At 41.1% G+C, this 15,934-nt stretch overlaps 1 protein-coding gene across 1 annotated transcript in view; it reads right to left on the minus strand.

Annotated features, from left to right (window-relative positions):
* myo9b (myosin IXb) overlaps positions 1 to 15,934 on the minus strand; it is a 119,392-nt gene that overhangs the window by 65,114 nt on the left and 38,344 nt on the right. The window contains exons 11-13 of the mRNA XM_034182735.1: positions 14,472 to 14,613; positions 13,976 to 14,160; positions 2,520 to 2,541 (exon numbers count right to left, since the gene is read on the minus strand). Coding sequence (XP_034038626.1) covers positions 2,520 to 2,541; positions 13,976 to 14,160; positions 14,472 to 14,613 — 349 coding nt within the window. The remainder of the gene's footprint in view (positions 1 to 2,519; positions 2,542 to 13,975; positions 14,161 to 14,471; positions 14,614 to 15,934) is intronic.

The raw sequence follows: 15,934 nt of genomic DNA on the forward strand, positions 1-15,934 counted from the left end.
GAAGAAACACAAGATGACTCTCAATCTCCCTCGGTCTGGGATCTCACTTTGTGGGGTAAGGATGACTTTTTAGATTATGTCTCTCACAGTGGACATGCACCTAAGATGACAATTTCAAACCCCTCCATGATTTCTAAGTGGGAGAAGGTGTTTCAAATACTTATTTTTTTTAGGTTGTTATCATGACATGCATGCTTAAGTACAATGTTCTTTTATGTGGACCAGGTCATGTTGGGTTTTCTACAATTGCAGCTACTACCCATTTGCTTAGATTATTTCCTTTCACTGTCTTTTCTTGGGGTCTTGCATGTAATTATTGGTTCAGACTGAGCTTTCCAGGTATTCCTCCTGTGAACTTTTACTGTGGTCCTTGGTGGGAGTGGTTGGACTAATGCAAAACTCTTGATATGAGAAGACTGGGCACTCCTGTGTTGATACAAGGAGTGCCTGGAATCTGTCGTCTGTTTGGTCTTTTCAGCTCTTGCTAGTGCTTCCCTGTGTATAGCTGGAGGCCAGCTAACTTGTAAAGGCTATGGATAGGTGTGGATCAAAGGCTGCATGTGATGATTCTACAGGCCTCGTTCAGTTCAGCATTGACCTTGTGGACGTGGGATGATCGGCACACAGGAGCGCAGTACTCTGTGGAGTAGCAGGGGCGAGGGTGTGTATATTATACACACACACGCCTAAACCGTCATCGTATAAACCAGAAACTTGCACTCACCGGACAAAAGCAAAAGTCCCAATGCTTTTGTATGGTTTTCCATGTAATAAACAGTGTATAACAGGCTTTTATTTTGTTTCAAATGGTGCTCAGACTCAGCGCCTAAACAAGGCAGGCGTTTATCAACAAAATGCTGCTTGCTGCTTGCAGTTAGTTAGTTGAAAACAGATTCCTGTGCTGCATGACAGTCGAAAGCTCCGCAGACCGGAATCTGGCATGGAGATCATTAGGAGAAAATGCGTCGCTGTTTCGGGGTCTACCACTCTACTGCAGCTTGTTGAAGAACGAAGAGCATTCCATGAAGTGTTGAAAAAGGTACAGGATGATAAAAAGGCCTCAAAATATGGACACAAGTTAAGAGAACCATATTACTCAGAAGAGCTGAATGTATCAGAAAGATGAGAAAGAGGAAGAGAATGAATGTGAAAGATTCCAAAAACACTCCTTCAAAATGGCAAGGAGCTTGCTTGAAGAGAAGACAGAGCGGTAGACTGGTGAGGGTGAAGCAAGATCTCGAAGACCATGTAAGGAAACAAATCCCAGATCCAGACAAGCATCTCTCCTCTTGGGTCTCCAGACTTCATATCTCAAAAAGTACTCCAAGCATACAATCTCACCTAATTTGAGTGAAGTGAAAGATGTGTTCAAAAGGGCAAGGTCAACGTCTTCCCAGGAGCCAAACGCCATTCCATACAAACTCAAGTACTGAAGGAGGTACTGAAACTAATGACAGCGATTTGGAAACAACAGCGTGTTCTTGTGGATATGATGATGTTATGATGAAGTGGTATAGTGGAGGATATTCTTAAGAAGACCTGAAAGTTCAGCTACAATTTGGCAGAAAGTCCATCTGAGATGCAAGCCTAGATTTGAGGTTTTGGTGAAAGAAAATCCTCATCTGCTCCACTTCATCATTAAGCTGTATAACTGGCAGTGGTGGGCACAGTCCAGATAATCCGATAACAGATAATTATCGAAGATAATGTTTTCATTATGGGATTATCTTTTTAGATAACTTTAAAAACCATTATCGGACTAATTATCTTCCGATAAATTTTTGTCCGATAACTTTTAGACCGATAACGCAGTAAACAAAGCTGAACAGTGGCAAACATTTTTAAAATTTAAAATCAGTTGAGCATCTACCTGTTAAGTTTCCTAACAGATGTAAAATTCCATCCTCTGCAAACAGAAGAGAGCTGCTTCCAGGAGAAACTGCTCCATCCTCTGTAGGCAAAGGAGAACTGGCCGCCACAACAACAACAAAAAAAAAATTTCCTTTAACAGCATACTGATACGCTGGCAGTATCACCCAAGTCATCCAGAGGCATACATTTTTAACTTATCGTTCAAATTTTAACCAAACTAATTTTGGACAAGTTATTTAAAATTACTGTCATGTCTGAAGTTTTATAAAGTGAAAATATCAGATATAATTTTAGTTTTAAAGTAATGTGCTAATTTTTAAGGTTTTAGTGAGCACATGCTGTGCACAACAGTGCATTATGGGTAGGATAGGGTAATCTCAGTCAGTTCACAACATGAGAAATGCATTTCAGACACGCTGTTCAGGCTCCACGGACAACAGCATTAAACTCTAGTGCAGGGGTGGCCAAGTTCGGTCCTCGAGAGCCACCTTCCTGACACTCTTAGTTGTCTCCCTGCTCCAACACACCTGAATCCAATGAAAGACTCGTTAGCAGACTTAATGAGTCTTTCATTGGATTCAGGTGTGTTGGAGCAGGGAGACAAATAAGTGTCAGGAAGGTAGCTCTCGAGGACCGAACTTGGCCACCCCTGCTCTAGTGGCTACAACTCTCGTGAATATATTCTCTGGGTTTCTAGACGTTGTTATTGTATTTGCGTTTGTTAAATTCAACGCATCTTAAATGTAGCAGACATGGATTATCTGGAATTTTGTTTTGGCAAGTTTTCAAGGCCTCTACTGCCATCTACTGGCCAGTAGTGTTCATGGCAGTATTCGTCCTGAAGCTGAGCAGACGCTGTATGATATTTTTAAAATCACTGTACTCTCAGTTCAAACTGTACCACAAAAGTTCAGAGCGCACGATTTATGTTCTCACACACATTGTACATTCAAAAACCACACGTCGAACTCGTGTTTCCAGAAGCAAAACGTAAGCTTTTTTCAAACTTAATTTACAAAAACTCTCGATGGGACACATCAAAGTTTAAATACAAAAACAAAACAACCAAAAAAAACCATTAGAAGACAGCTCTGTGGTGTTTGCACATGCACAGTGCGAGCGGTTGGATGCTTGTTGCTATTCAGCAGCAGGATACCCTCACGACGGCCGACCAGAATAATATCAAATAGGTTTGATTTTCATTCGACCATATGATCGGCGATCAGGAGTGGTCGTGAGATGTTAAATGCAGCTTGTTACTCCATGTACACTACACGATGCAGGACGCGCGATTAACCTGAAACTCTGTTCAAAAAATTCTTGTACAAATGAAAAATCATCTGAAAAGGAGCCAAAACTCGCACAGTGTAAAGTCAAAATTTATGTGCCAAGACAATATTGAGTGCACGTTTTACAACATCATAAAACGTGAGCACGGCACTAATAAAATGAGTGCACATTCTCTCCACGCAAAACATTTTGCGATGACACTTCCAGGGCTCCGTAAAAATGCCTGTTTTTACAAATAAAAAATGGAATATTTTACAAAAGCACATTTATCTGTAAACACCAACACACGACACATGTCACATTAACGTGTTGGCTTACATAATGAATGACTGAACCAATCAGTGTTTAGCAGAGGCACTTTTACCCAAAATCCTTTGCGATATGTCTGTGTTACAAAACCTCAGAATTAGTTCATTACTCAACATTAAAAGATACATGTTATATTTTAGCTTTGTACAAATGACAGAATTAACATTAATGGAGTTATTCTATCAGTATTCACACCAAACCATAAGTCAGCATGACTTTTTTCCAAGACCTCCACCTGACCGGAGCGTTGTGATTGGTAGAGAGCTGGCTTTGTGGCTGCTCTCGGGGTGCTTCTGTGTTAGAAGCCATGCAGTAAACAAGAGCTTCCAGCAGAGGACAGGCTGTTCAAACATAGAAGTGCGGGCTCATTGTTTGGGTCTATTGTCGCTTTTGATACTTCCAAAAGCGATCGTGGTGTTAAAACTCAAATTCAGCTTGTTAGTCGTTGCAAATGTACCAGAGACAATACTGGAATTTATCGGTTATCTGTAACTTCCGATACATTTTTGGAGGTTTATCGGTTTATCTTTATCAAAGATAACTTTTCAGTTATCTGATTATCTGTTATCGAAGTTAATTTTTTGGTTATCTGTGCCCACCACTGATAACTGGTGATATAAAATGCAAACATGTATTGTGCACAATTTCTCCAATCCTAGCCAGATAGGCCTATAACTGCTTCTGGGTTTGTCTGGGTGTCTTTCCTCACTCTTCTTCTTGCACAGGCACTCAGTTTTTGGGAACTGTCTACTCCACACAGATTTACCACAGAGTGCCATACTGTTTGTATTTCTTCATAACTGATGTAAGTCCAAGACAAATTCAGTGACTTGGAAATGTTCATGTATCCATCCTGACTTGTCTGAAGAAAACTGGCAATAACACTGATTAATTACACGTGTTATACCAAAGGGGCCCATTACTTATGCAACCCATCTTCTTGTCTTTATATTTTTAATTAATCTGTTTTGCGTTTGAGTGTAATGAGGATAATTTTAGAAAATTTCCATATCAAAAGGTCTGATTTACTTTTTGTGTTTGAAATGGCATAAACATATTAAAATGTGTGAAATACCAAGGGGTCCAGTACTTTTGGAGGGCATTGTAACTACACCTGTATGATCAATGTGGCATCTCTCTTTTGCAGAAAGTGCAGCCTTATCAGACAACCACGAAACCAGCGCTGCAGGATGATAATACGGCGCATCACTTCTTTGTTAATGGTATCCTGGAGAAGCTGCCGTTCCTTTTCATTGAGGAATACCTATGATAAAACAGCACACATACATTTTTAGTAAAAGAACAGGATATGTTTATCTTGTTTGTTTTATAGGCCATGAGCTATGAAATATTTATTCATGACAGTTAAATGATAAAGTTTCCAACATTAAATATTGTACCAATCTCAATGTACAGAATCTTTAAATCAAAGTGTAAAACTTCACTTGTAACCAGAAATATGGGCACATCAGCCACAGTCACCCTAATGAGGATTCAATCACATAAATACTGACCTAGTATTCCCTATTTGGTATGTAGAGTGAGCCAGACCCATCCTGTTAAACAGCTCAGTTATGTGCTCTGGTGTCGCAGGAGCACTTTTTGGAAGCAGAATTCTGAACTTCTCCACAAATTCCTGTTATCAAGAGAAAAACGCAATAAATGCATCTACATTTCTTCTGTTAGACATGCACAGAAGGCGTCTTTCTCTTTACAGGCAAATATCTTCATTTGAGAGTACATACTTCTTTGTCAAGGTTAATTTACTGCATGCAAATAAATAATTACAATAGCATTGTTAAGATAATATTCTAAAATTGTTTCCCACCTTAACGTGTATTTGGCACTGTAGCCAGACTTTTGGACCTGAACCTTTTCATTATGTTCATGTCTTTATTTGTTTTAGTACACAGTCATCATCAAGTACAGCTCCTTCTGCATGTAGGGAAGGGGGAGGGGGGATTATATTATCAAATCAAAAAATGTAATATACAAGGCCCATTTACCAGGGTGATGCTATACACTCACTGTTAAACATCAAGGACAATATTACCTTTTCGGCATTGGAGCGAATGCAGCAAATAAAGAACGGTTCTGCTTTACAATTGTCTCCATCAACTTCAGGAGCGATACCTGTGAGATATACAAGTGTAAGGAAATGGCCTGATCTTAGAATGAAGCCTGTATTTTATCATAAATGGTATGTTATTTTAGCAATTATCCTGAAAATGTGGTAGAGGTCTTATTTTCAGATGATGCTGTGATGTTTTGTGTCAGACACAAATCAATCCAGAGTCAGTATAACAGGAACAAGGAGGCAGCAGAAGAGACAAACCTGAAACTGAGCGCTGACTGAAGGGGGGCTTCCTGCTCTGATCACGATGCAGGATGAATTTGCTGGTCCGGTCATGTGCTGCAGCATTTGCAATATGTTTGAGCGAGCGTGAATCCATGAGGTTCTGTTTGATGAAACAAAGCAAAGCTGTAAGTTTTTAAATCATGTGACAAAAGTCTTCAAAAAAAAAGACTGTCAGACTCGACATATGGCTTGATGAGAGATGAGGGGGCTTGATGAATGATCATTCACTTTGAAGATGCATAAATACTTATAAAAACTGCAATCATTACTAACACATTACCTTTGGAATAAGCTGTTTTCTGTCGGCTGCCTTTATTTTTTCTGTGGAAAGCAACAGAAAGTTAGAAGTACAACCACTGAACCGTGGTAACATAGAAAATCACTAAAATCAATAAGCATGCAGTATAACTGATGATTAAGTATTCAGTTGATGACATAAGCATAAGAAAAAAAAATCCATAATGTATATTATGTGTAATACAACATTAACCATGTAAACACTGTTAAACTCTTAAACAGTAAGTCCCTTCGGCTGCTCCCTTGTTTGTGCTCGGGGTCACCACATGTTGAATTGGCACAGGTTTTAGGCCGGATGGCCTTCCTGATGTAACTCCACATTACATGGAGAAATGTGGCAGAGGTGGGGTTTGAACCAGGAACCTTCCGCAATGAAACCAAGTGCACTACCACTTGGCCACCACCCCCTGAATCAATCACTACACCCCTGTTAAACCCTTTTAATATTTTGTCATTAAAAGGGTTTTATTCTGTATCACTGTAATTTTATTTATATACTAGTCATATAAAGGATTTAACTCAGCCTCATGGGGTGTGCAGCCAGTACATTCTGAGTGCCGGTCCAAGCCCGGATAAATGAGGAGGGTTGCGTCAGGAAGGGCATCCGGCGTAAAAACAAGCCAACCCAACTATGCAGACTCAGAATCGAATTCCCATACTGGATCGGTCGCGGCCCGGGTTAACACGTCCGCCACCGGTGCTATTGCCCAACAGGGTGCCGGTGGAAATTGGGCTACTGCTGGGCGAAGACAACAACGAAGAAGAGGAGGAAAACGTTCCCACGAACAGCGGGAGAAGAAGAAAACTAGAAGGGTGGAAATGAGAGTGGGGACTTTGAATGTTGGTAGTATGACTGGTAAAGGGAGAGAGCTGGCTGATATGATGGAGAGGAGAAAGGTAGACATTGTGTGTGCAAGAGACCAAGTGGAAGGGAAGTAAGAGCAGGAGCATCGGCGGTGAGTACAAGTTGTTGTACCATGGTGAGGACAGAAAGAGAAATGGTTGTTGGGGTCATTTTAAAGGAAGAGTATGTTAAAAGTGTGTTGGAGGTTAAGCGAGTGTCTGACAGGGTGATGGAGTGTGAAGTTGGAACTTGAAGGGGTGATATCATCAGTGCATATGCCCCACAGGTAGGTTGTGAGATGAAGGAGAAGAAGATTTCTGGAGTGTGTTAGATGAGGTGGTGGAGAGTGTGCCCAAGCATGAAAGAGTGGTGATAGGAGCGGACCTTCAATGGGCATGTTGGTGAAGGGAACAGGGGTTATGAGGAAGTAATGGGTAGATATGGTATCAAGGATAGGAATGGGGAAGGACAGATGGTAGTTGATTTTGCAAAAAGGATGGAAATGGCTGTGGTGAATACCTACTTTAAGAAAAGGGAGGAGCACAGGGTAACATATAAAGTGGAGGAAGGTGCACACAGGTGGACTACATTCTTTATAGGAGATGCAAGCTAAAAGAAATCACAGACTGTAGGTGGTAGCAGGAGAGAGTGCCACTAGACAGCATAGGATGGTTGTTTGTAGGATGACTTTAGAGGTAAAGAAGAAGAAGAGAGTGAGAGCTCAACAAAGGACCAGATGGTGGAAGCTGAAGGAGGAAGACTGTTGTGTGAATTAGCGAGCAGGTGAGGAGAAGCACTAGTTGGAGCGGAAGCACATTTTGGACAATTCGAAGAGTAACTGCAGATGTGGGGGAGGGAGACAGCTAGGGCAGTACTGGGTATGACATCTGGACAGTGGAAGGAAGACAAGGAGACTTGGTGGTGGAATGAAGAGGTCCAGGAAAGCATAAGGAGAAAGAGGTTGGCGAAAAAGTTTTGGGATAGTCGGAGAGATGAAGAAAGTAGACAGGAGTACAAGGAGATGCGGCGTAAGGCGAGAAGATAAGTGGCAAAAGCAAAGGAAAAGGCATATTGCGAGCTGTACAAGAAGTTGAATAGTAAGGAAGGAGAAAAGGACTTGTACCGATTGGCCAGACAAAGGGACAGAGCTGGAAAGGATGTGCAGCAGGTTAGGGTGGTAAAAGATGAACATGGTAATGTGCTGACAAGTGAGGAGTGTGTGCTGAGAAGGTGGAAGGAATATTTCGAAGAGTTGATGAATAAAGAAAATGAGCGAGAGAAAAGGCTGGATGATGTGGTGAGAGTAAATCAGGAAGTAAAAGAGATTAGCAAGGAAGAAGTGAGGGCTGCTATGAAGAGGATGAAGAGTGGAAAGGCAGTTGGTCCAGATGACATTCCAGTGGAGGCATGGAAATGTCTAGGAGAGATGGCAGAGTTTCTAACCAGATTGTTTAATAAAATCTTGGAAAGTGAGAGGATGCCTGAGGAGTGGAGACGAGGTGTGCTGGTTCCTATTTTCAAGAACAAGGGTGATGTGCAGAGCTGCAGTAACTACAGAGGCATAAAGCTGATCAGCCACAGCATGAAGTTATGGGAAAGAGTAGTAGAAGCTAGGCTTAGAAAACAGGTGAAGATCTGTGAGCAGCAATATGGTTTCATGCCGAGAAGAAGAGCACTACAGATGCAATGTTTGCTCTGAGAATACTGTTGGAAAAGTACAGAGAAGGACAGAAAGAGTTATATTGTGTGTTTGTGGACTTAGAAAAGCTTATGATAGGTTGCCAAGAGAAGAGTTGTGGCATTGTATGAGGAAGTCTGGAGTGGCAGAGAAGTATGTTAGGGTAGTACAGGACATGTACAAGAATAGTGTGACAGCGGTGAGATGCGCAGTCGGAATGACAGACTCATTCAAGGTGGAGGTGGGATTACACCAAGGATCAGCTCTGAGTCCTTTCTTGTTTGCAGTGGTGGTTGACAGATGAGATCAGACAGGAGTCCCCATGGACTATGATGTTTGCAGATGACATTGTGATCTGTAGTGAGAGTAGAGAGCAAGTTGAGTCTAGTCTGGAGAAGTGGAGATATGCTTTGGAGAGAAGGGGAATGAAAGTCAGTAGAAGCAAGACTGAGTACATGTGTGTGAATGAGAGGGAGCCCAGTGGAATAGTGCAGTTACAAGGAGTAGAAGTGGTTGAAAGTAGATGAGTTAATATTCGGGGTCAACTGTTCAAAGTAATGGAGCGTGTGGTAGAGAGGTGAAAGAAGAGAGTGCAGGCAGGTGGAGTGGGTGGAGAAAGGTGGCAGGAGTGATTGTGACCGAAGAATATCAGCAAGAGTGAAGGGGAAAGTTTACAAAACAGTAGTGAGACCAGCTATGTTGTATGGTTTAGAGACAGTGGCACTAACAAAAGACAGGAGGCAGAGCTGGAGGTGGCAGAGCTGAAGATGTTGAGATTCTCTTTGGGAGTGACAAGAATGGACAAGATTAGGAATGAACATATCAGAGGGACAGCTCAGGTGGGACGGTTTGGAGACAAAGTCAGAGAGGCGAGATTGAGATGGTTTGGACATGTGCAGAGGAGGGACCCAGGTATATAGGGAGAAGGATGCTGAGGATGGAGCCACCAGGCAGGAGGAGGAAGAGGGAGACCAAAGAGGAGGTTCATGGATGTACTGAGAGAGGACATGCAGGTGGTTGGTGTGACAGAGGAAGATACAGAGGACAGGGTGAGATGGAACGATTGATCTGCTGTGGCGACCCCTAACGGGAACAGCCGAAGACAAAGAAGAGTCATATAAAGGATTTGCATCTTAAATCACCAATATTCTTAAAATTGTCCTTGTCTCACTTTTTTTACTTCCTAAATACAGGATTAAGAAGAAAAAAGCACTATGGCACTGGGAATCTCAGTTTAGAGTGAACTCATTGAGGTCAAGGGCATTGCTAAGGCACATATGCTGGTGTTATTTTCATGAAGCCTAGAAACACGTAGACTTTAATTGTGATGGAAAGTGCCAAGGTCACACTTGTGCTTCCTGAAGAGGGATCCCCCCCCCTTATACAAGCTACACGTTTTTGGCATTATCAGCACTTAATTTGAGATTATGTGCATCGTTGTACGTACTTTTTTTTATTAATGCATTCATTATTTGAGTTGTTTTGTGCCTTGATTCCTGACTATTATTATAATATGATTAATAATGAAAGCGGGATTTTCTTTTTTTTGGCATATAACTCGCAGGACCTCCCAAACAGGTAAATTAAAAAAAGAAAGAAAGAAGCAATTTATACTCCAGAACATATGGTAGTATGGAAGCAGAAAAACAGCAATGGCTACAACTAATAAACACAGGCCACCACTGGAAGAATCTGGATAAAATCTAGAAAATTTCATGTTAAGGGTTTACTGAATATCTACAAGACACATTAGAGAACACTCACACTGGTTTGCTGTGTTACTTGTCAACAGAATGCTACTTACAGTTACATCATTTTTGCTTGATTTGCTAAAATAAGTTAGTGGGGAGATTCATGTTTTATTAGATGTATTTTTCCTAGTTCTGAGTTGGAAAGTCTAAGTTCCCAGTTCCACATAAACCTTGAATATTGTGACAATGATGTGCTGTTGTAGTTTTGTCGCAAGAAAAGCTGCAAAGCTTTGTTTTAGTGTAACACATAGAGGTCTGCCAAGTTGGGTTTATCTTTACTATCTGTTGTGATCCTTCGCCTCAGCTTTTAGAATGAAAAACACTTTTTTTTAAACTTAAAGTAGACCTGCATTGAAATAAATGTGGTCAGATCTCAGAAAGAAATAGCTGATATGTATTTATAAGACCCTTATGAATGCAGTAAAGTAATCTGCAAGCCCAAATTTGTAATTCAGCTGAGAAATCATTTAAAAATGACAAATTTGCAGCTAAAATTTGGCCCTTGGTGAAAACTGTTTGTACATCCGGGACATTGCAGTGACGTCCGGCAGAAGACAGAGCGCTCCCGCCTTCAGTCCGATCCCGCATTGAATTGATTTTATCTGTTAGTAATGTTACTGTTATACACATCCTGGTTTCAGCATCCAAAAGTAAGCTGCAATGAATGTGAGATACAGCTCTGCATGCTCAGATCAGCGGCGACATCGACAGCGGGCAGACGTTCTTCCCCGACGCCTCGCTCTCTGCCTCCGCTGCGCTTACTGAGTCTGCGTGCTGATAAACGCCGAAGCGGGCCACTCACATCGCCCCCTTGTCTGCTGTGCAGCCGGCACCACGTCCCTGTCTACTGAATGGAGGTGCAGGCAACTTGGCAAAGTCCAGAGACTATGCTTCGCTGTTTCGATGCGGAGTGGCTGGTGACACCTGTTGCTGCAAGGGACAGAACTTTCCGCAGCGCCGCACGTCTCGGTAATCGGAGCCGCAGAGCTCCGTGGTGCGCTGAGAGAGGTTATAATCTTTTTAATGACTTGGACTCTTTGCGGGTCTCGCCTCCGTACCCCGCAACGGTAACCCCGGAGGCGAAAGACAGTAGATTTTCAATGCGACACCACTCAAACAGGCGTATGAAAAAGTCCCCCAAAATAATTTTCAAGCACAAATAAAAGAAATGTGTACTCACCAAACGTGCCACAAGACAATATGAAGTTTTAAAAAAGTAGATCCTTCCGTATAAGACAAGAAAAAGGTGCAGATGGAAACTGACGTAAATCCACAAATTATAGTTGGCGCGCGCAATGCATGCTGGGATAGGGTCTTTTCCTTGACGTCTCGGCAGTGTCCCGGATGTGATGACAGTTTTGCTGCTAAATTTTAGCTGTAAATTTGTCATTTTTAAATGAAGATTTCTCCGTTGAATGACAGATCTGGGCTTGCAGATTTACTTTACTACATTCAGAAGGATCTTATGTGTAAATATAAGTCATTTTTGGTCCAAAGATCTGACTGCATTTATTTCAATGCAGGTCTACTTTAATAGTGATCCTTTGATAAAAAAAGAAAAGAAAATGAAGACAGCCAGATCTGGGCTGTGACTTATCTTCCAAAGTGACTGTATATGAAAAAGAAAAAACTGAAACTCTATACCCACAAGATGGTACAGCTTACATGCATGACAAGCTGCTGCTGTATACTGAATGAGGTACTTTAGCACTCCAGAGCAGAAGTTGGCAATAACACATTACTAAGCTGGATGCCAACACCCATAAGAGAAGAAAAAGGAGAAGCAGCAGCAGCTCTGAATGAGAAAAACATTGTCTTAGAGGAAAAAGTGAAAATAAAAATCCTGCTCTCAAACTGAAAGGCCACACACTTGAATACAACAGGGAATCTAAAGCATCATACTGCTTGGAACAACAGCTGGTTGGATTGTGTGAACCAAGAAGAGGCAATGGCAGGTCAGCTCTACTAAGCTAAGGCAATTTTGCAAGAGAGCAGCCAAAGGGACTAACTACCCGTTAGCTTCTGCTTGGCAACACTAGTTTGTGGTGTAAATAATAATACACCGGTTAAATGAATTTTTGCTTTTTGGTTGCCTTAAGCAGTAGTACCACATCTCAAAAATAAATGACTTTGTATGTGCTTTTATTCCCCTCTTCATGATGCATTTTTGGACATGTGACTCATGCTCCGGTAAGACTAGAAACTTGGTAGGTTTGTACCATGTTTCACGCTGAAAGTAACCTTTCACCAGCTCATATGTTAGTTTTGCTTGTAGCATAATTTGAAGGGGGGAAAACAGTTGTCACCTGCTGTGCTTGTACACTTACTTTCTCTTTTCATAATTGGCAAAGATGTCTTCAAATACATCAAGAGGATGCTCATCAGAGCGATCGAAAGAAAAATCCAGTGTCAGACTGGTTGCTGAAAAATATCAGAAACTTTTAATTAGTACACTCATTAACAAAGAAATATTTCTGTTTAATACTTTTGTTCCAGTCTGCAGTTTTTTTTTTTGTTCCCTGTTTTCAAAAAACTATTAAATCAAAATGAAACATGAATGACTGATAGCTGCACTAAATAAAGATGTATGTCAGACTGAAAAAAGCTCTACCAAGAGAAAATTAAGTAAGGGAGAGACATTGAGCTAATGCATGTTAATTATGAAATAGGGGCGTGTATGTACCTGGAAAGCCTGTCCATCGCACTGCTACGCTGTTTATATCTTTAAGAGCACTTGCGGACTGTATGACTAGCAGACTCTGTGGTAAAATACAAGCAGTCACCTACTGTATGCAATGTTGAATTCTCATCAAAATGCTTCTCAGAGGAAAGCAAAACATGTTATTGGAACAGAGGATTGCAAAGGACGATAAACACGAGAGTCATTTAAAAAAATGAAGCATACATGTACGTACACATTCTTACAAATCAGAAAAGTAAATTAACCCTCAGAGCCATGCAAGAGTATTTTCCTAGATTACACCATACATCAAGAAATTCCCCTTTACGGTACTTTCTTCAAGTATAACACCTGTATGTTGCATAGCAAATGTTCAGAAAATTCCAGTTTTCTAAATGTCAGACACATAATTGTCTGAAAACATTGTAAACATATGATCTATTAACAGATACCTGATGAAAAGTTGACCAGGACCCAGAAGTGTAACATTAGGGTTCTGAGGGTTAAATGATAAAGAGCAATCTGACCCCGTTATTGTTGTTGTGTCCTGTAAAAGCATGTCTAACCAATATTTAATGATGGATAATCTAAATGAAATAATCTGCATCACATGACTTATCCACATCTTCTGAGCAGTTACGTATAATACAGTATGCATTTCAATTACTTCAATTAATTCACTAATCATGATATTGCAAAGGAAGCAACTGAACAGAACAATAAATATCACAGATCGATAGCAGTCAGTGTGCACATCACCATAACACACCAAAAACAAAAGAAAATCAAAACTGTGATGAAATATGAAAGAATTTTTGAAGTTTATACAGATGGCATCAACACAATAAATCTGCACTTTTTTTTTAAAGTTCTTAATATACATTTTATACCTGACTTGGGCTTTTGGCATCCAATTTTTTTGAAGATGGTGAGGATCTGGATCATAGCCCTGAGAATTCCCCATCGAAAAAGTGCTTCTGGATTGGATGCAACAAGGTGATGCATGAAGACCCGTCTACTGCTCCGTAGCAGTGCAATGACTTCAGGTCGCATGGTGTCTGTATTTTTCTCTTGGAAATCCTGAGAAAGAAGGGAAAGAAAGAATGTGTTAAAATGATACATGCTACTATTTCTGCTGTATTCTGAGGAGATGTGCTGCACTGTATTCTTCTTCATGTGACAATTCAGCATTCTTGGAGGACAGGCATTGTAAACATCACATCTAGTTTCTCTCATTTTCCCCACTTGGTATGATCTGTCAGTGTTACTGTGACCCACACTGTTGCAGTAGTTGAGCTAACTGTACATTTGAAAATTTGAAATGGAAAAAGAGACATTTCATCTTGAGTGTTAGAACAGTAATGTTTTGCATTGTGGGAATAATACTTCACCTTAATGTGATATTTGACCTTCCCAGCAAAGTGGTGAATCACAAAGCTATACTCTGTAGCTGCAGCGGGTGCAAAGTAAGGGTTGTCTTGATGACACTGCTTCAACCTGTCCAACAGAGTTTCATCTGTGGTCTGAGGGAGGCTGCAGTAACACAGAAAGAAGCAGCAAGTGGTTCCGAGGCCTACTATTTCCAAGATTTATCCCAGAATTCTGTAACGTGAAGTGGGTCAGATTCATTGACTCCCCCCTTAATGGGACGCCAGTCTGATGCCCGTTACTTCAGCAGGCAAGGGTCAGTACTCATTTTCAGCTATGTAGATTGAGACCATACAGATAAAGTGTCTGTCCCAAGGACAGAGACAAGCAGCGTGACTGGGAATCACACCACACCTACATATTGGAAGCCCAACTCCTTATTCCACAGAGTTGCCTGCTTTACTACAGTCTACACCTACATACAACCCCAGTTCCAATGAAGTTGGGCCGTTGTGTGAAATGTAAACAAAAACAGAATACAATGATTTGCAAATCCTCTTCAACCTATATTCAACTGAATACACCACAAAGACAAGATATTTAATGTTCAAACTGATAGACTTTTTTGTTTTTGTGCAAATATTTGCTCATTTTGAAATGGATGCCTGCAACACGTTTCAAAAAAGTTGGGACAGGGCAACAAAACACTGGGAAAGTTGATGAATGCTCAAAGAACACCTAACTGGAAATAGGTGAGTGTCATGACTGGGTATAAAAGGAGTATCCCTAAAAGTCTCAGCCGTTCACAAGCAAAGGTGGGGCGAGGATCACCACTTTGTGAACAACTGTGTGAAAAAATAGTCCAACAGTTAAGAACAATGTTTCTCAGCGTTCAATTGCAAGGAATTTAGGGATTCCATCATCTACAGTCCATAATATAATCAGAAGATTCAGAGAATCTGGAGAACTTTCTAAGTGTAAGCTGCAAAGGCTGAAAACCAACACTGAATGCCCGTGACCTTCGATCCCTCAGGCGGCACTGCATTATAAACCGACATCATTATGTAAGGATCTTACCGCGTGGGCTCAGAACACTTCAGAAACCATTGTCAGTTAACACATTTCGTCGTTACAGCTACAAGTGCAAGTTAAACTTCTACCATGCAAAGCGAAAGCCAAACATCAACAACATCCAGAAATGGCGCCGCCTTTTCTGGGCCCGAACTCATTTGAAATGGACAGATGAAAAGTGGAAAAGTGTGCTGTGGTCTGATGAGTCCACATTTCAAATTGTTTTTGGAAATCATGGACATTGTGTCCTCCGGACAAAAGAGGAAAAAGACCATCCAGATTGCTACCAGCGCAAAGTCAAAAGCCAGCATCTGTGATGGTATGGGGGTGTGTTAGTGCCCATGGCATGGGTAACTTACACATCTGTGATGGCACCATCAATGCTGAAAGGCACATCCAGGTTTTGGAGCAACAC

The sequence above is a fragment of the Thalassophryne amazonica genome, chromosome 12, assembly GCF_902500255.1.
Source record: "Thalassophryne amazonica chromosome 12, fThaAma1.1, whole genome shotgun sequence".
NCBI lineage: Eukaryota > Metazoa > Chordata > Actinopteri > Batrachoidiformes > Batrachoididae > Thalassophryne > Thalassophryne amazonica.